The 21,656-nt window shown below is 49.6% G+C and overlaps 1 protein-coding gene across 2 annotated transcripts in view; it reads left to right on the forward strand.

Moving 5' to 3' along the window:
- The window catches only part of LOC140476521 (transmembrane protein 151B), a 108,901-nt gene that overhangs the window by 38,188 nt on the left and 49,057 nt on the right, over window positions 1-21,656 (forward strand). The window contains exon 3 of one of the 2 annotated variants that reach the window (XM_072569273.1): window positions 19,422-19,926. The exons of the other annotated variant lie outside the window; for it this stretch is intronic. Coding sequence (XP_072425374.1) covers window positions 19,422-19,449 — 28 coding nt within the window. The 3' untranslated portion in view covers window positions 19,450-19,926. Of the gene's footprint in view, window positions 1-19,421; window positions 19,927-21,656 lie in introns of those variants that run through there. 2 annotated transcript variants of the gene reach the window in all.

Below are 21,656 nucleotides of genomic sequence, written 5' to 3' on the forward strand. Positions count from 1 at the left end.
CTTCCGCTCCCACCCAGCCCCCCCCTCCCCCTGCCTTCCGCTCCCACCCAGCCCCCCCCCCTCCCCCTGCCTTCCGCTCCCACCCAGCCCCCCCCCCTCCCCCTGCCTTCCGCTCCCACCCAGCCCCCCCCCCTCCCCCTGCCTTCCGCTCCCACCCAGCCCCCCCCCCTCCCCCTGCCTTCCGCTCCCACCCAGCCCCCCCCCCTCCCCCTGCCTTCCGCTCCCACCCAGCCCCCCCCCCTCCCCCTGCCTTCCGCTCCCACCCCTCCCCCTGCCTTCCGCTCCCACCCAGCCCCCCCCTCCCCCTGCCTTCCGCTCCCACCGCGCCCAACCCCACCCCACCCCACCCACCCCTTGCCTCCCACTCCCACTCCTCTCCCCCCCCCACCCCCCCCATCAACCCCTTGACTTCCGTTCCCACTTCCACCCACCCACTCCCTTGTTGCCTTTCGCCTTCGTCCCCCTTGCCGCCTTTCGTCTTTGTTCCCCTGCCCACCCCCTTGCCACCTTTCGTCTTCGTTTCCCCCCCCGCCCACCCCCTTGCCGCCTTTCGTCTTCGTTCCCCCCCCCCGCCCACCCCCTTGCCGCCTTTCGTCTTCGTCCGTCCCCCCCCCGCCCACCCCCTTGCCGCCTTTCGTCTTCGTCCCACCCCCCCCCGCCCACCCCCTTGCCGCCTTTCGTCTTCGTCCCACCCCCCCGCCCACCCCTTGCCGCCTTTCGTCTTCGTCCCACCTGCCCACCCCCTTGCCCCTCGCCTCCCTTTGTCTTCGTCTTCGTCTTTGCCCCTCGCCTCCCTTCGTCTTCGTCCCACCCGCCCACCCCATTGCCCCTCGCCTCCCTTCGTCTTCGTCTTCGTCTTCGTCCCACCCGCCCACCCCCTTGCCCATCGCCTCCCTTCGTCTTCGTCCCACCCACCCACCCCCTTGCCCCTCGCCTGTCTTCGTCCTCGTCCTCGTCCTCGTCCTCGTCCCACCCGCCCACCCCCTTGCTCTTCGTCTTCGTCTTCGTCCCGCCCCCTTGCCCCTCGACTCCCTTCGTCTTCGTCCCACCCGCCCGCCCCCTTGCCCCTCGACTCCCTTGGACTTCGTCTGACCCGCCCAACCCCTTGCCTGTCGCTTCCCTTGGACTTCGTCCGACCCACCCTCCGTCCGACCCACCCTCCCTCCCACCCACCCACCCTCCCTCCCACCCACCCACCCTCCCTCCCTCCCTCCCACCCACCCACCCTCCCTCCCACCCACCCACCGTCCGACCCTCCGTCCGACCCACCCACCCACCCACCCACCCTCCGTCCGACCCTCCGTCCGACCGACCCACCCTCCGTCCGACCCTCCCACCCACCCTCCGTCCGACCCTTCGTCCGACCGACCCACCCACCCTCCTTCCGACCCTCCGTCCGACCCTCCCACCCACCGTCCGACCCACCCACCCACCCTCCCTCCCACCCTCCCTCCGACCCGCCCTCCGTCCGTCCGTCCGACCCGCCCTCCGTCCGTCCGACCCGCCCTCCGTCCGTCCGCCCACCCAGCCTCCCTTCTACATTGTACCCCACCCCCGCCCACCCAGCCTCCCTTCGACTTCGCCCCCACCTTGTCCACCTTCGACTTCGTCCCGCCCCCCTCGCCCCCTTCGACTTCGTCCCGCCCCCCTCGCCTCCCTTCGACTTTGTCCCGCCCACCCGCCCCCCTCGCCTCCCTTCGACTTTGTCCCGCCCACCCGCCCCCCTCGCCTCCCTTCGACTTTGTCCCGCCCACCCGCCCCCCTCGCCTCCCTTCGACTTTGTCCCGCCCACCCGCCCCCCTCGCCTCCCTTCGACTTTGTCCCGCCCACCCGCCCCCCTCGCCTCCCTTCGACTTTGTCCCGCCCACCCGCCCCCCTCGCCTCCCTTCGACTTTGTCCCGCCCACCCGCCCCCCTCGCCTCCCTTCGACTTTGTCCCGCCCACCCGCCCCCCTCGCCTCCCTTCGACTTTGTCCCGCCCACCCGCCCCCCTCGCCTCCCTTCGACTTTGTCCCGCCCACCCGCCCCCCTCGCCTCCCTTCGACTTTGTCCCGCCCACCCGCCCCCCTCGCCTCCCTTCGACTTTGTCCCGCCCACCCGCCCCCCTCGCCTCCCTTCGACTTTGTCCCGCCCACCCGCCCCCCTCGCCTCCCTTCGACTTTGTCCCGCCCACCCGCCCCCCTCGCCTCCCTTCGACTTTGTCCCGCCCACCCGCCCCCCTCGCCTCCCTTCGACTTTGTCCCGCCCACCCGCCCCCCTCGCCTCCCTTCGACTTTGTCCCGCCCACCCGCCCCCCTCGCCTCCCTTCGACTTTGTCCCGCCCACCCGCCCCCCTCGCCTCCCTTCGACTTTGTCCCGCCCACCCGCCCCCCTCGCCTCCCTTCGACTTTGTCCCGCCCACCCGCCCCCCTCGCCTCCCTTCGACTTTGTCCCGCCCACCCGCCCCCCTCGCCTCCCTTCGACTTTGTCCCGCCCACCCGCCCCCCTCGCCTCCCTTCGACTTTGTCCCGCCCACCCGCCCCCCTCGCCTCCCTTCGACTTTGTCCCGCCCACCCGCCCCCCTCGCCTCCCTTCGACTTTGTCCCGCCCACCCGCCCCCCTCGCCTCCCTTCGACTTTGTCCCGCCCACCCGCCCCCCTCGCCTCCCTTCGACTTTGTCCCGCCCACCCGCCCCCCTCGCCTCCCTTCGACTTTGTCCCGCCCACCCGCCCCCCTCGCCTCCCTTCGACTTTGTCCCGCCCACCCGCCCCCCTCGCCTCCCTTCGACTTTGTCCCGCCCACCCGCCCCCCTCGCCTCCCTTCGACTTTGTCCCGCCCACCCGCCCCCCTCGCCTCCCTTCGACTTTGTCCCGCCCACCCGCCCCCCTCGCCTCCCTTCGACTTTGTCCCGCCCACCCGCCCCCCTCGCCTCCCTTCGACTTTGTCCCGCCCACCCGCCCCCCTCGCCTCCCTTCGACTTTGTCCCGCCCACCCGCCCCCCTCGCCTCCCTTCGACTTTGTCCCGCCCACCCGCCCCCCTCGCCTCCCTTCGACTTTGTCCCGCCCACCCGCCCCCCTCGCCTCCCTTCGACTTTGTCCCGCCCACCCGCCCCCCTCGCCTCCCTTCGACTTTGTCCCGCCCACCCGCCCCCCTCGCCTCCCTTCGACTTTGTCCCGCCCACCCGCCCCCCTCGCCTCCCTTCGACTTTGTCCCGCCCACCCGCCCCCCTCGCCTCCCTTCGACTTTGTCCCGCCCACCCGCCCCCCTCGCCTCCCTTCGACTTTGTCCCGCCCACCCGCCCCCCTCGCCTCCCTTCGACTTTGTCCCGCCCACCCGCCCCCCTCGCCTCCCTTCGACTTTGTCCCGCCCACCCGCCCCCCTCGCCTCCCTTCGACTTTGTCCCGCCCACCCGCCCCCCTCGCCTCCCTTCGACTTCGTCCCGCCCACCCGCCCCCCTCGCCTCCCTTCGACTTCGTCCCGCCCACCCGCCCCCCTCGCCTCCCTTCGACTTCGTCCCGCCCACCCGCCCCCCTCGCCTCCCTTCGACTTCGTCCCGCCCACCCGCCCCCCTCGCCTCCCTTCGACTTCGTCCCGCCCACCCGCCCCCCTCGCCTCCCTTCGACTTCGTCCCGCCCACCCGCCCCCCTCGCCTCCCTTCGACTTCGTCCCGCCCACCCGCCCCCCTCGCCTCCCTTCGACTTCGTCCCGCCCACCCGCCCCCCTCGCCTCCCTTCGACTTCGTCCCGCCCACCCGCCCCCCTCGCCTCCCTTCGACTTCGTCCCGCCCACCCGCCCCCCTCGCCTCCCTTCGACTTCGTCCCGCCCACCCGCCCCCCTCGCCTCCCTTCGACTTCGTCCCGCCCACCCGCCCCCCTCGCCTCCCTTCGACTTCGTCCCGCCCACCCGCCCCCCTCGCCTCCCTTCGACTTCGTCCCGCCCACCCGCCCCCCTCGCCTCCCTTCGACTTCGTCCCGCCCACCCGCCCCCCTCGCCTCCCTTCGACTTCGTCCCGCCCACCCGCCCCCCTCGCCTCCCTTCGACTTCGTCCCGCCCACCCGCCCCCCTCGCCTCCCTTCGACTTCGTCCCGCCCACCCGCCCCCCTCGCCTCCCTTCGACTTCGTCCCGCCCACCCGCCCCCCTCGCCTCCCTTCGACTTCGTCCCGCCCACCCGCCCCCCTCGCCTCCCTTCGACTTCGTCCCGCCCACCCGCCCCCCTCGCCTCCCTTGCCTCCCTCGCCTCCCTCGCCTCCCTTGCCCCCCTCGCCTTCGTCCCGCCCACCCACCCACCCACCCCCCCCCCCCTCGCCTCCCTTCGACTTCGTCCCGCCCACCCACCCACCCACCCCCCCTCGCCTCCCTTCGACTTCGTCCCGCCCACCCACCCACCCACCCCCCCTCGCCTCCCTTCGACTTCGTCCCCCCCACCCACCCACCCCCCCTCGCCTCCCTTCGACTTCGTCCCGCCCACCCATCCCCCCCCCCCCCCTCGCCTCCCTTTGACCCACTCACTCGCTCCCCCTCAACCTCTCCCTTCCTTCATCCCACTAACCACCCACCCACCCTTTCCCATCCTTCATTCCAGCAGTTACCGTCTCTCCATCTCACGCCCTTTGTTCTTCCCACCCTCTCCCGTCCTTTGTCTCTCTCTTTCCCCCCCCAACTCTCCATCTCCCTCCCTTCCTTCCACTGTACCCTCCCTTGCTTCCTCTATCCTTCAACCCCCCCTTCTTTCCCTTCCTTCCTCAGCCCTCCCCCTACCTATCTTCCCCCTTCCTTCCTCTACCCTCCATCTCCGCCGCCACCCTCCCTCTCCCTTCCGTCCTCCATTCTCCCCTCCCTCCCTTCCCCACACAATGTTACCCTCTCCTTCGCTTCCTCCAGCGCCCCACCAGCATCACCCTCTCATTCAAGTCCTTCCATTGCCTTCCTTTTCCCGTCCTCTCTCTGTATTTACCTGCCTCCTTTAGACACTCCAACTCTCTCTGATCATGGCGCTCCTCTCAATTCTAAAATCTCCACACGCACACCCTGCCTCCCCCTATTAGCTGCACTATCAGCTGCTCAGCCTCTCTTTATGAAGTCCCCCCCCCTAAATCTCTCTCTCTGCCCCTTCCTTCTCATCCTATTCCTTTAAGGTCCTCCTTAGAACCTACCTCTTTGAGCAACTCTACCCCATTGTTTTTTTTAGGCTCCGTGTCAAATTATGCTTGACAACACTCCTCGGGGAGGTTTTCTTTCAGTGAAAGACACACACCGATATAAGTTGTTGGTGCCTCCAGGACCAGCAAGCTTGCCAACATCAGGCTTTGTGGCATTCCCCACATGGTGCTGACTGGCATTGCCCACTCCCTATCTGCAAGGGTCAACAACTGATTCAAACTCTCAAGAAGTGCCGAGAGATTGAGAGACCTTTTCTTGTTTAGCTCACCAATAATTCTAGCATTTTATTTGTTTTCAGTAATAGATGAATGTGGGTAAAGCGGGGGGCAGAAAGGAAGCGGAAAGGGGAAACCCATCTCCTAAATGCCCACAATTTGCAGGTTTGAAGAGGAGGGAATTTTGGTCAAATGTGATGAGACCATATGCCTCATCTTAAAGGAGCCAAATTAACAACACACATTCAGATCAAAAACGCAGCCTGATATAGATCTGTATTCATCCTTAAGTGGGAATGTATATTACACTGGGCAGCTTGATAAGCCTAGATACTAAGTAGGAAGTGTCCATAATGTATAATGTACTGTTATATGGGGAAAAGCCACTGGATTCTCTTAGTTGTCACCTGTCACAGTTTAGAATAGCTGATTAGAGACAGACTGGGTGCAGCCATTTTGGATAGTGCTCCTTCCTTTATCCTTTGGTAAATGACAATGTTGGGGGTCAGGGAAGCTGGCAGTTCTCACACTGGTGATGCCTGTATTAAGAGTACAGATTTCACATGGTGCCAGTTCGCCAAGCTTAGTTGGTCATACTGATCGGGTCACAGCACTACAGGAGATAGTTATCATGCTACTGTACTAGGAGGTGCTGCGCAAGATTTCTGCCACCCAGGCTGCCTCCCAATCAGCATTTCAGTACAGAAATGAATGAGATGTTCATCTCAAACACCAAGTGGCTCTAAAACCTTCTCAGATCACTGTTTAGATCTTTCCATACTATCTCCTGTCTATGTGAATTAGTTGAATCTATATTGCCTGTGTCTGAACCCTCTCTGTTCCTGTGTCTGTGTCTCCTTGTTCTAAAGTTTGTGATAATCTGAGAAAACATAGACTGAATGGAGTTTAATTTGTATCTCCAATACCTGAGTAAGTCTGTACTTGGTTTAGAACTGGATATATACTTGAAAAGGAAAAATAATGCAGTGCTCTGGGATTAGAGCAAAGAAAGCAGAACTGATTGGATAGCTTTGTTTTAATAGCTGTCACAGACATTATGGACTGAATTACCTCTTGTGTTGTAAGATTCTATCATCTGTTTTTGTGATGCACAGAGTAGTAGGGATTCTGAAACTCTCGTCCTAAGAAAGGTGTTGTGATGGGTTAACTGAAAATCGTCAAACAATAAAATTTTAGCTGGGCAAGGGAAGGGAACTAATTCTGTTGCCATTCATTTAGATTAGCTGAGTAACTAGAGTTACCCAGCTGATTGAAACGAATGGCAACAGAATTGGTTTGTGTTCTGTTCCAGAGGGAACAATCCAAGGTTGAAAAGAAGTTGACAGAGGCACAATCAGTTCTGATGTCTACCTGACAACATTGGATGAGCCTATAGAATATGCTCACCCTTTTTAATCAGTGCAGCCAAACAGTCATTTTATTTTACAGATACCAAGCACATCCTTAACAGGTGGTGGGAAAAACAGTCAGTTGAGCTTTCATTCCTGACTGCCATCTCACTTTCAGTTCTCAACCCTTCCAGGATTTACTGGTGGTCTCAAGAATTATAGGTTAATCTCCTTAACAGTACTGCAAGCGAACTCTGGCCTCCTAATCCAGAGGCCCAGGTTCAAGCTCTGCGGACATGGGTTAAAATCCTGCAGTGGCAGATTGTGGGATTGAAATTCAATTAATAAAATCTGGAGTTGAAAGCTATTCTCCATAATGGTGATCATGAAACTAGCATCGATTGGTGTAAAGAACTATCTAGTTCATTAATGCCTTTTAGGGGAAGAAATCTGCTGTCCTTGCATGGTTTGGTTTACATGTGACTCTAGCCCCAACAGCAACATGGTGGATTCTTTGCTGCCCTTGGATTTTCCTAACAAGCCATTGTGTTCAAAGACAATTTTATGGGGAGTTGATGGCCTGGTGGTATTATCACTGGACTATTAATCCAGGGATCCAGATGATGTCCTTGGGACCTGGGTTTGAATCTGACCACAGCAGATAGTTGAATTTGAATTAAGTAAAAATCTGGAATTAGGAATTTAAAGATGACCACTAATTCATTGCCAGTTGTTGGGGAAAAAAACATCTAGTTCACCATTGTTTGTTAGGGAAGGAAGCTGCCATCCTTACCTGGTCTGGCCTACATGTAATCCAGACCCACAACAGTGTGGTTGACTTTTAACTGCCGTCTGGGTAATAGGGATGGTAGCAATGCCCTCATCCCATGAATCGATGAAAAATTTAGGAACAGGTAACCAAATGGTGGCATTTACAGGAATTGCACTTTGTAAAACTTTTCCTTTTTACCATGAATTTATTTTTAAAGTTGGAAATGATCTAAAGGAATGGCCATTTGACAAATGATATGTTCTTTACTTGATTGTTGTCGTCAGGTGGCACACTAGGAGGGTAGCTATGCTGGGTGGCCAATGCTGACCACAGTCAGCAACCCTGCAAGAAGTTGGGTGTTGGTGTTTGGGCTCGTAATCAAGCTTTGCTGTGATCAAGCTTCTGCAAACACCAGCTGTCTCCTCCACTCCTGATCCTGTGTTATCAAAGGAACAGAGATTTGGGCCTGTACCGGAGCAAAGGTCGCCATCATTGATCCATTGGGAATGCATGGGCGAGGGGACCAAACCCTGGTCACTTTCCTAGAGATTTTAACCAAATAACTGATCGCTTTCTACCACCTGACCTATGCAATAACCTGTTAGATGACCTTTCACTGTTTTTCATATGCATCTTATGCTACTGCACAGTTCCTGAGCAATCCTGAAGAATGCATTGGGCACAACTGTGACAGGTGTGCATTCTGTGTGCTGAAAGACATTGATTTGGCACTCACCTGAAGTCATGTGGGCCATGCACCTGAAATATTGCTAGGATCCCAGATTTGGCCAGTCACTGGTACAGACATCATACAGTCCAGAAATACAAGCTGTATGTAAGCTGGGTCCTGCATTTGCATTAGTTAAAAGACCAGAACCTTATAGTGAGTTTAAGTAATTCTATTCTGGAACATTTCCTATGGCAACATATCTGCAAGTATCCTGGAGTTCTTTTGCTGAGTACCTGGGCTTGTTAGAGAGTGTTGCTGTGTCCTCGCAGGGTTGGGGTGTGAAATGCACGTGGCAGCACGGTGGCTCAGTGGTTAGCCCTACTGCCTCACAGCACCAGGGTCCCAGGTTCGATTCCAACCTTGGATGACTGTCTGTGTGGAGTTTGCACATTCTCCCCATGTCTGCATGGGTTTCCTCCAGGTGCTCCCGTTTCCTCCCACAGTCCAAAGATGTGCAGGTCAGGTGAATTGGCCATGCTAAATTGCCCATAGTGTTCGATGCATTAGTCAGAGGGAAATGGTTCTGGTTGGGCTACTCTTCAGAGGATCGGTGTGAACTGGTTGGGCCGAAGAGCCTGTTTCCACACTGTAGGGCATCTAATCTAATCTAATCATGCAGAAGAGCAGCAAATCTGTCTGAATAAGGGCTTCTGCAAGACATAGAAACTCTGCAACGAGGGCCATCTCTACACATTGCCTTCTGCCAAATTAGAGTCCGATTCCTCCATTCTGTTTGAAATAGCTGTGATCTATGATCAGTTTTAGCTCATGTTTTTTTTAAACATCACTATAGATTTATCCAGAGTTTGTTTGCTGCAGTACGGAGGGAACAGAATCTAATTTCCAGAGGTGCCAGGGCAAGCTAGTATAAGGAAACCAATTGACAGCCGAGTGGAAATGTATTGGTGGCTACCACTCGTGTAGTTGAAGGTTGTTGTCCCTCAGAATTGTCCTGGAGAATCCAAGAGCTTAATGTCGATTGACCCTGGAGAAGTTTTAAAGGAATGTTGCATTGTGTTTTTAACCAACCGGCCTATATATTTGCCAATTGGTGACAACATATGGGATTCAGTGAGAATGGACATTTTGGTAACGAATGGCTTTGAGTAGGGCAGAGCCATTAAGGTCACGTGAAGAAACCTTCCAGAACTGGGCCAATCAGATATTAATGCTTTCTGGGTGGGGATTTAGCACTGAACTCATTCTTGTACTTAACAGAAGAGCTGGGCTTAGATTGTGACACCAATAGACAGAACATTTGCTGTCAGTAACTTTGGATCAAAAGAGCAAGAACCTAATTGGAGCTGCAGGGGAGTTAAAATGGTCATCAGACCTTGCTGACATTGGGCAAGCAATAAAATCCACATTCGGGTATATTGACTATACAATGTTTGGAGAAATCTGGTTGAAATTATCATTTTGACAAGCTGCAATGGGATTGCACACTCAGTTCTGCTTGAGGAGGTGAATTTGACAGGGCCCTCAATTGATGGGGAGATTTGTCTCAGCTTCCGAAACTTAGGAAAAAGTTGCAAGTTTCATACTACAAAGAGCAGGTTTAGATGGAGAAGGCACATTTCTTCTGGAATACAGAACCACCTCTGTTACCCAAATGTCAATTATCCAAATTTCGGATTATCCAAACAAGATCTCAAGATCCCATAAAAACGTTATCCGAACAATCAGTTATCAAACAGTTAGCCGAGCAAAATACTCCCAGACCATCTCGTTCGAATAATCAAGTTTGTTCTGTATACTTCAAAAATACCAACCTTTCTGTCTTCATGTGTCAGCTACTGTTTCAGTTGCAAGAAGAATGTTCAAGTAGCCGTCCACAAGTATTTTGTACCTGGTCCTCCAGTCCAGTGCTGAGACTGTGCGACACTGTTCGAGGTGCTGGATTTCACATAAACTGGCCATTACATCATGGGCCACATCAGGTGTGGGCTTAATCAATGGAATACTGCTTTGGGTGCAATCAGAGTGAAGCTTTTGCTATGTGCCTGACTTATGAGATTGCTTAGAGTTGAAAGAAAGATTTGCGTTTTGATGGCACATTTCCCAATGTCAAAGAGCCCAATGTAATAACCAGATAAGCTCTTTAAATGGTGTGGAATGAGAAATAAAGATTGGTCTGCTGTAAAACTTCCCAGCTTTTCTTCTAGGCAGTGCTATAGAATCCTTCACAACCAACTCTTTTTTTATTTTAACATCTAGATGACTACCTGCAATACTATTTTTTACTCTCAGTGCTGCACTGTGACTGTGACTATCAGCCTGAATTTAGTGCTCAAGCCTCTGAAGTGGGGTATGACCACCCCATAGTCAACAATAGTGTGGCCACATGTGACCTTGGTCCCCTTATTTAAGAAAGGATGTAAATGCATTCAAAGCGGTTCAAAGAACATTCATTAGATCAATACTGGGTTTAGCCGGTTGTCTAATGAGGATATTTGGACAGACTGGCATTATACAGTGGAACTTAGAAGTGCAAGGGGTGATTTGATTAAAACATCTAAGATTTTGAATCTTTTTGACAGGGTGGGCATAGAAAGGATCTTTCCTGTTGTGGGTCAATCCAAAGTATGGAGGTGCTGTACTAATTCAGGGGTCACTCTTTGGGGAAGGACATGAGAATTTTTTGAGGATTGTGTAACTTTGGAACTACTTGCCTTAAAGAAGTAGTGGAAGTGAGATCATTGAATATTTTTAAGACAGAGGTACATAGACTCTTGTTTGTGGGAGAATCAACGGTTATTGAGGGAAGATGAGAATGTAGAATTTGAAAAACAACCAGATCAGCCATAATCTTATTAAATGGCAGAGCAGGCTGTAGGGGCGACAGTGGTCTACTGCTCCTATATTGTGTGTATTGTCATGATTCAGCGATGAGAATGTTGCCCAATGAGTCACAAAGGGAGATTTACTCTGAATAGATTTGCCAGGTTCCTTGAGCTGGCTCATTGTGAATGAGTGTCGAATTAAACAGTTGCCAGTCTCTACACTTGCTTCTGACCTGTTAGTGAATAAATACTAACTAATATGGAGTAGAGGAGGGCTGGCATTGATGTGGCAATCATATTTTGAATAGATAGGCGTGAAATGCAACTGATAAATTGGCCAGGAAATACCTAGAATTGACAACACAGGAACAGTCCATTTACCCAATTTGTTTGTAGCCAGCGTGTGGAGTTCAATTAACTCACTGCCGACCGGGATGAAATTCTGATGGACCAGTTTCCTGATGATCAAGTGACCTACCTTGGCCCTGGCTCAAAGCACACATGTGTTAGATGAGGACAGGATTGGGTGGGCAGGCTTGACTATTCAATGCTTCCTGTAGTGGAATAGCCAGTAACTAGTCTAGGCTCACCTGTGAAGAATATCAAAGGACTTATGGTCCCTGTCAATCATATCCATCATATTCCAGTAAAAGAGTTTGCACTTCCAGGGATTGGCGAGTGACTACATAAAATCAGTGAATCTACAGGATTTGTGGAAGAAAACAAAGACTTTGGGGATTCCTCAATGACTGACAGTCTGGAATCCCTAAAGGCTGTAGGAGTGAGCTGTACAAAGTCCCACTGCTGCAGGCTCAGTTCTGACTTGAGATGTTTTGCTCTATTTAAATGTCACCTGATTAGTGAGGGCCCTCTGACATGTCTCACTGTTGACGCTGTGGACTATTGCACTGGGACAAACTATGCAAACAAATTAAAAAATAAAACCTGCTACACTCACTCCTTGATAAGTCATGGCTGTCGGAAGTGGGAATGAAAAGAATGAGAGGCACCCAGGGCCATTACTGGAGCATCTGAATGTATTTATATTTTGTTTGCCTATTGGTGTGGATTTGCGGTCTCTGTGTCTGTCCATTACTGGTGCAGGGCTCTTTGTCTTCCTGCTAATAAGCACTCCCTCCCCAACCTCCTGAACTGTTGGCATAAGACTGTCACTTTCTTATTCTGATACTTTTTTGAATAAAAAAAAGTTTGAAACAAAAATGCTGTGTTGCATCTTGTGTGTGGATCATTGCTTTGGACATAGCATCCCTACAGTGTGGAGGCAGGCTATTCAGCCAATGAAGTTGACACTGATTCTTTAAGGTACATGCCACCCTCTTACTCTATCCATGTAACCCTGCATTTCTCATGACTAATCCACCTAACCCGCACAGTCCTATATACTATGGACAACTTAGCATTGCCAATCCACCTCACCTGCATATCTTTGGACTGAGGAAGGAAACTGGAGCACCCAGAGGAAACCCACACAGACACTGGGAGAAAGTGTAAGTTCCACATAGATGGTGTGGGGATAGAGACATCTGTGTTACAAGGATTGCCAACCATCCAGGAATTCACAAATTCCTGAGGGGAATTGGATGTGGGTGGGGGAAGTCTAGCATTATCCAAAGCATGAAGGAAGAAGCAGGGTCACTTTCCAATTGGTGCAAAAAGGCAAGACAGCAGGTGTATCAACATGATGGGTGAACAATAGGAAGGATCAGTGACAATAGGCTTCCAGATTGGACAACCACAGAGATACCATGGGGGTCTGACCTAGAGAAGGCAGGGTGGGTGGGGAGAGTGTTAATGTCGTTATATCAGACACTGGAAACTGTGTCCCTGGAACAAGGGGAAGGGCATTGAAAAAAATCATGTAGGCGAGTGCTTCAGGGGAGTGTCCAAAGTCAAAGGAAGAAGGGACAAGAAAAGAGTTAGCAGTGATGAGTTCTGGTCAAGATGTTTGGAATGCTGTAGGACACCTATAGGTTAGGTAGGGAGACAGTGTTCCCTTTGGTTGAGGGAATTCAAGAGCATGGGGGCATAATCTTTAAAGCAAAACTCGTGTTTTTTTAAAATTCACTTGTGGAAATTTGGTGTCGCTGGCTGGCCAGAATTTATTACAGTTGCCCTTGAGATGGTGGTGAGCTCTTTCTGAACCACTGCAGTCTGTGCGCTATAGGTACACCTGCAATGCCCTCAGGGAAGGAATAATATGACTTTTGACCCAGCAATAGTGAAGGAATATTGATATAATTCCATTGGATTACCATTGATCATCATCTGAACTAGACAATCATATACATGCTATGACTGCAAGATTAGCTGAAAGGCTAGGAATCATGCAGCAAGTAATGAACTTGCTGATTTCCTCATTGCTTGTTCACCATCTACAAGGCACAAGTCAGAATGGTGATTTTCTTGGAGAGGACTTTGCAGATAGTTATACTCCCAAGTATTGGCTGTGTTTGTGTTGTGTGTTAGTGGTTGTGGATTTGGAAGTTAAAAATCACAAAACACCAGGTTATAGTCCAACAGGTTTATTTGGAAGCACTAGCTTTTGAAGGGCTGCTCATTCATCAGGTGGTTGTGGAGTACACAATTTTAAGACACCGAATTTATAGCAAAGGTTTACAGTGTGATGTAACTGAAATTATACATTGAAAAATACCTTGATTGTTTAAGTTTCTCATCTGTTAGAATGACCATGATAGTTTCACTTCTTTCATTTGTAAATCACAAAAATGTTTTTTAAAAAAAGTTACATTCTCAGGTTAGATGTAACAATTGGTGTCAGCCCAGATAAGATGTTCAGATGTTGAAGGTGTTAGCCCCCTGTGTTTTGTTGTCTGTACCATAATGTTTAGACTGATTCTAATCTAAAAGATGAGTTAACAGTCTTACAATGATTCATGCAGTTTTTAAGCAAAGTACAATCTAACTCTGCAAGTACAAATTCACCCCACAAACACATACGTGTATGTGTGTCTGGGGTGGGGATTGTGAATGTCTATGAGAGAGAGTGTGTGAGAGTATAAAGGGGCTTGCGTCTGTGAGAGGATGCATGTGGAAGTGTGTGCGTCTGGGATGGGGGGTGGGTGGTTGTGAGAGGGAGTGTATGTGTGAGAGTGTAAAGGGGTCTAAGTCTGTGAGAGGGTGCATGTGGGAGTGTGTATGCCTGTAGGAGCATGTGTGTTTGGGGTGGGGGTTGTGAGTGTCTGTAGGGGAGAGTATGTGTGTGTGAGTGTAAAGTGATCTAAGTCTGACAGAGGGTGCATGTGGGAGTGTGTGTGTCTATATGCATGTCTGTATAGGTGGGAATGTGTGTGTGTATAGTGCAATGGTGTCACCTGTAGTGTGACATGAACGCAAGGTCCCGGTGGAGGCCTTCCCTATGGGTACCAAACTTAGCTATCAGCCTCTGCTCAGTCACGTTTTGCTGCTGCCTGTTCCAAAGTCCGCCTTGGAGGATGGTCACCCGAAGGTCCGAGGTATAGTACACTAGTGAAACTGAGCAGAGGTTACAGCAACGGATGAGTGGGCACCACATAACAATCAACAGACAGGAGTGTTCCCTCCCAGTTGGAGAACACTTCAGCAGTGCAGGACATTCGACCTTGGACCTTTGGGTGACAATCCTCCAAAGCGGACTTCAGGACAGGCAGCAGCCAAAAGTGGCCAAGCAGAGGCCGATAACGAAGTTTGGTACCCATAGGGAGGGCCTCAACCGGGACCTTGCGTTCATGTCACACATGCACCCTGTCATAGACTTCGACCACTTTACACTCACACACACGCTTCTACACTCTTTCATACACTCACAACCCCCCCACCCCAGACACACACACACATGCACCCTGTCACAGACTTAGATCCCTTTACACTCACACATACAGTCTCACACTCTCAACCCCCCCCACCCCAGACACACACATTCCTACAGACTCACACATGCATCCTTTCACAGACTTAGACCCCTTTACATTCTCACACATACATACACTCTCTCACAGACACTTACAACCCCCCACCCAGATATACACACACACATGCACCCTCTCACAGACTTAGACCCCTTTATACTCACACATATACATTATCTCTCACGACACTCAACCCACCACCCCAGACACACGCACACTCACACATGCACCCTCTCGCAGACCTAGGCTGAGATTTTACACACACATATACACACTCTCTCAGACACTCACAACCCCCCACCCCAGACACACGCACACTCATGCATGCACCCTCTCACAGACTTAGACACTTTACACTCACTCACACATTTACACACTCTCACAGACACTCACAACCCCCACCCCACACACACTCGTACAGACACACACATTCACACATGCACCCTTTCACAGGCTTAGACCCCTTTACACTCACATATTTACACACACAATTACAACCCCTCACCCTAGACACACAGATACTCCTACAGACACGCACATTCACAAATGCACCCTCTCACAGACTTGGACCCCTTTACATTCTCTCTCACTCAAACACACACATATCTACAAAACACTCTCTCTCATAGACACACACACAAACCCACATACACATATATGTTTGTGGGGTGAATTTGAACTTGCAGAGTTACATTGTACTTTGCTCAAAAACTGCATGAATCCATGTAAGACTCTGTTAACTCATTTTTTAGATTAGAATCAGTCTAAACATTATGGTACAGATAACAGGACAGTCGGGGCTAACACCTTCAACATCTGAACATCTTATCTGGGCTGACACCAATTGTTACAGTTACCCTGAGAATGTAACTTTTTTTTAAAAAAAGTTTTGTGATTTACATATGAAAGAAGTGAAACTATCATGGTCATTCTAACAGATGAGAGACTTAACAATCAAGGTATTTTTCACTGTATAATTTGAGTTACATCACTCTGTAAACTTTTGCTATAAATTCTGTGTCTTAAAATTGTGTACTCCACAACCACCTGATGAAGGAGCAGCGCTTCGAAAGCTAGTGCTTCCAAATAAACCTATTGGACTATAACCTGGTGTGTGATTTTTAACTTTGTAACCTAGTCCAACACTGGCATCTCCCAATCGTGGATTTGAAAGATTATGTCCAAGGAACATTGGTGAATTTCTGAAGTACATCTTGTATGGTACACTGGTGCTACTGAGTGTCATTGGTGGAGTGAAATTTGTGGATCAGGTTCAAATTAAGTGGGCTACTAGGTGGTGTCAAGCTTCTTGAGTGTTAGTGGAGCTGCATTCATCCAGGTAAGTGGGGAATATCCTATCACAATACTAACCTGTACTTTGTAGCTGGTGGACAGGCTTTGGAGAGTCAGCAAGTGCATTACTTGCCGCAGGATTCCTAATCATTGAGCCGCACTTGCAGTCACAGTGTATACATGGTTAGTCTAGTTCAGAAGCTGGTCAATGGTAACCCCCAGATTGTTGATTTAAGTGGTTTCAGTGATGGTGACATCATTGATTAGTCCAAGAAGCAGTGATTGGATTCTTGCCTGTTGGAGATAGTTATTGCCTGATATGTTTGTAGTGCATATGTTACTTGCCAGTCTTAAGCCCGAGCTGTTGTGACCTTTGTTCTGGTCCCTCAGCAGAGCAAGGTGGACAGTAGAGTTGTATAAGCTGCTCTCCTGATATCATGAAAGCTGGCTAAAGGGAAGGGCCTTCTAGCAGCCAATCATCACCTGTTAAGCAATGACAGCCCTCAGTGAGAAAGTAAATGCTTTTCAGAAAGCTTTTGATGAAGACCCATATAAGAGGTTATTGTGCAAAATCAATGTACATAGGATCAGTGATAAATTATTGGCATGAATTGAGAACTACTGGACAGGAAACAGAGAGTAGGAACAAATAGGCTGTTTTCTGAGTGGAAGACAGTGACAAGTGGGTACTGCAGGGATCAGTGTTTGGGCTCCAGCTGTTTCCAACATATTTCAATGATTTGAATGAGTGCATTAAAACTAAAATTTACAAGTTTGCTGACAACACAAAACTAGGTGAGAGTGGGAGAGCATATAAAGAGGCTTCAGGGCAATTTAGATGAGTGAATGAATAATAAATGGGAAATACAGTATAACATTGCTAAATGTGAAGTTGTCCACTTCTGTAGTGAAATAATGTTTTGAAGGGTCATTGGATTCAAAACATTAATTCTGTTTCTCCCTCTATTGATGCTGCCAGACTAATTGAGTTTCTCCAGCACTTTCTGTGTTTGTTATTATTTAAATGGTAATAGATCAGGAAATTTTAATGTATAAAGGGACCTAGGTGTCCTTGCACACAGATCATTAAAAGCAAGCATGCAGATACAGCAGATAGGAAGGTAAATGATATTTGGGCCTTGATTACAAGAGGCTTTGAGTACAGGAACAAGAAGTCTTACTGCAGCTGCACAGAGCCTTGGTAAGACCACACTTGGAATATTGTGTGCAGTTTTGGTTTCCTTGCCTAAGAAAATATACACATGCCATAGAGGAACAGCAGTGAATGTTCACAAGACTGCTGGAATGACAGGTTTGTTATATGAGGAGAAATAGAGTTGATTGGGCCTGTTTCACTGGTGTTTAGAAGAATGAGAGGATATCTTATTGAAATGTATAAAATTCTGACAGGCCTGTACATACTGGATGCAGGGATGATGTTTGCCTGGGCCTGTGGCAAGGTAGACGCAGTGTCCATGTCAAGGGTTTCAGCATAAGGGGTAAACCAATTTGGCTGAGATGAGGAGAGATTTCTTCCATCTCTTGAGAGGATGGAATTCTTATCACAGAAGAGTAAGTTGAATATATTTAAGAAGAAGTAGAATCTAGAGATGTATGTGAAAACAGCAGTAGTATGGTGGATATTGAGATAGAGGATCAGCCATGATTGCATTTAATTGGAGGAGGCTCAATGGGTTAAATGGCCTACTGCTATTTCCTTTCAGCAGCCTTTCAATGGCTATTGCAGGAACCTCACTGGATGCAGATGGTGCTGTCTTCAGTTTAACAAATCAAAGCCCTTTCAACCTGCCTGTTTCAGTAAAGAAACTGTTCCTGCTATGATAACCCTGGTGACAGATTGCAAAACAGGTACTGTGGCTGGGAAATCCAGGAGGTTTAAGGCAGCTCATAATTCTAAATTCTAAATTATCTTAATTACTTGTTCAACAAGGTTTCCAGATCCACCTTCAGTCTTGCCACAGGACTCCCTCCAACATCCCTGATGGATTCTGATTGAACTTGAGCACCTTGCTCTCATCTTCACCTGGTCCATCACCTGCTTTGGGCGGCATGGTGGCCCAGTGGTTAGCACTGTTTCCTCACAGCACCAGGGACCTGGGTTCAATTCCAGCCTCGGGTGACTGTGTGTGTGGAGTTTGCACATTCTCCCTGTGTCTGCGCGGGTTTCCTCCCACAATCTAAAGATGTACAGGTTAGGTGAATTGGTCATGCTAAATTGCCCATAACGTTCAGGGATGTGTAGGTTAGATGCACTAATCGGGTAAATGTAGGGGAATGGGTTTGGATGGGATACTCTTCGGAGGGTCAATGTGGACTTGTTGGGACGAAGGACCTGTTTCTACACTGTAGGGATTCTATGACATAACTATGCTGTCTACGTGATGCCAATTTCAAAGTAGTATGTACCTGAACCCCTAGGTATCTCAGTTCTCCAGCGCTACCCTGTGCCCCTTAATTGTCTAAGTCCTGCCCTTGGTTGTTTTATCAAAATGCAATACCTCACATTTATGTACATTAAACTCCATCTGCCACTCCTCAGCCCATTGACCAAATTAGAGTCATAGAGGTGTACAGTACAGAAACAGCCCCTTCGGTCCAACCCGTCCATCCTGACCAGATATCCCAACCCAATCTAGTACCATCTGCTAGCACCCGCCCCATATCCCTCCAAACCCTTCCTATTCATATATCCACCCAGATGCCTTTTAAATGTTGCAATTGTACTAGCCACCACTTCCTCTGGCAGCTCTTTCCATACACATACCATACTCTGTGAAAAAGTTGCCCCTTAGGTCTCTTTTATATCTTTCCCCTCCCACCCTAAACCTATGCCCTCTAGTTCTGGACTCCCCGACTCCATGGAAAAGACTGTCTATTTATCCTATCCATGCCCCTCATGATTTTATGTCCCTCAGCCTCCAACGCTTCAGGGAAAACAGCCCCAGCCTATTCAACCTCTCCCTGTAGCTCAAATCTTCCACCGCTGGCAACATCCTTTCAAGTTGTAAAAATCCTTTGGATTCTCCTTAACCCTATTTGCTAAAGCTATCTCATGTCCCCTTTTTGCCCTCCTGATTTCCCTCTTAAGTATATTCCTACTACCTTTATATTCTAAAGATTCACTCTATCTATCCTGTCTATACCTAATATGTGCTTCCTTCTTTTTCTTAACCAAACCCTCAATTTCTCTAGTGTTATGAAGATGTGGATGTCATTTTAAGAGAGCTAAAAGCAGCAAAACTATTGGACACAGCTCCAAGTGTTGTAACACTGGGTTGAACAACTTGAGTAGTTCGTCGCCTGGAGACAAAAACAAGTTTGAATTCAGCCAATCAATTTAAATTATACCCCGAGAAAAATATCAATTTCCAATCAAGTTTGAATTGAGTGTATTGACAATCTTAAAAGCCAATGACACAACCCGATGCTCTGAGGTATAAAACTGGCGGGAAATTGAACAGTTGAGAGGAAAACTGACAAGCTCTGCATGTAAACAGACTGTGAAAAATAGCTCTCTTAAAAAGGTACCTTTTTGAACAGTAACCTGTGCCACAGAAATTCCTAAAAAGAAGAAAAGAAGACAGGAAGATCCGAACAGAAGAACGAAATCTGCCTGGTTTTGAGATAAGAAGTCTTGTCTTAATTGGGAGTTTTATTGGACTAGTATTACAGAGGGAAAGGTAACAGATAGGTTAGAGTAAGGAATGGTAAACAGTTGTTAGTTAATTATTCTCTGTTATACTTTAAGAAATAAAGTTGTTAATTTTTACTTTAAATAGTCCTTGGCCTCTCAAAAAAACAACTCTCCGCCATCACCCTCTGTTTCCTACTGTCAAGCCAATTTTGTAGCCAACTGGCAAGGTCTCCTTGAATCCCAAGTGATCTAACTTTACTCATTAGTCCACCAAGTGGAATCTTGTCATATGGAAACAGACCCTTTGGTTCAACAGTTCACGCATACTTATTTCCAAACTAAACAAGTCCCACTTGGCTGAGATTGGCCCATATCCCTCCAAACCTTACCTATTCATATCCAAATGTCTTTTAAATATTGTATTTGTACATTCATCCACCACTTCCCCTGGCAGATCAATCCACACACAAACCACTCTCTATTCCTTAACCATGTCTGTCAATTCTTGAAAGGTTTCAGTAGGAGCCTTGGAAAGTTAGGCTTCTAATAACAGAAAAGGCTGTGGCTCTACAGCCTATCATGAGAATTACTCATTGCTTTTCAGCTGCCGCACTGTCTTTTGCCTAGGAAAAATAACGCATTCTTTCCACATTCTGGACACAGTCCTCAATGGCAGGGTTGACCGAGTCAAGTTTCCCAAATAAAGGCATGATATGAAATGCTTACCCCAACTCGAAGACGACTGTTGCGAGAGGGTTTCTCCCATGATTTGCTCCCACTGTCACTGAAATAATTCCAGAGTTATCACATGTCACTCTTTATTTACACATGAATAGTCCTTGACTCGAGTACTGCCTCTACAGAGTCAGCTATCAGAGTGCCAGAATCTGACACTCCTGTTTATCTGTCAGCCACGGCTCCCTGATTGGACCAGGTTAACAGCCCCAATCAGGGAATTCATATTCGATATGGTTCAGCTGATTAACCTCGTTTCAATCACTACAGCCCTCACCTCTTCCCTTCCACAACAGCAATAGTATCCCCCAGTAAATAAGAACCCAACCAGCATCCACACTAGTTATTGTTTCCACCGCCTCCAACAAGAAGCCACCAGTGGACACATATTCCACTCACTTATCTTGCCAAACTTCCACAGGGATTATTCCCTCCAGAACACTCTGGTCCACTCCTCCGCTCCCAATACTTCCCCACGGTCATCTGGTTCACTAATGTCCTTTAGGGAAAGAAACTGCCATCCTTACCTAGTCTAGCCTACATATGACTCTGGATCCACAAAAATGTGATTGACTCTTATGTGGTTGATTCAGCATGGGGATTAATTAGGGATGGGCAATAAATGCTGGCCCAGCTGGTGACACCTTCATCCCATGAATAAATAACAAAAAAAAATCCACGGCACCTTCCCATGAAATCACAGAAAGTGTAACATCTGCCCACTTACTTCCTTCCTTCTCACTATCCAAGGCTCCAAACACACTTTTGAGGCGAAGCAGCTATTTACCTGCACTTCATTCACTGTTGTCCACTGTATTCGCTGTTCACAGTGAGTTTTACCTCTACACTGGGGCATCCACTTTGCAGAACACCTTTGTACTGTCTGCAAAATTGACTGAACCCTGATGCTTATCACTTCAATGCATCACCATATTTCCTGGCCAATATCTGTGTCTCAGGTTTGCTGCAGTGCTCCAGTGAGGCTCAGTGTAAGTTGGAATAACAGCATCTCATTTGCCACATTCAGGACTCAACATAAAGTTCAATCATTTTAAGGC

Source organism: Chiloscyllium punctatum, chromosome 4 (genome assembly GCF_047496795.1).
Source record: "Chiloscyllium punctatum isolate Juve2018m chromosome 4, sChiPun1.3, whole genome shotgun sequence".
Taxonomy (NCBI): Eukaryota; Metazoa; Chordata; class Chondrichthyes; order Orectolobiformes; family Hemiscylliidae; genus Chiloscyllium; species Chiloscyllium punctatum.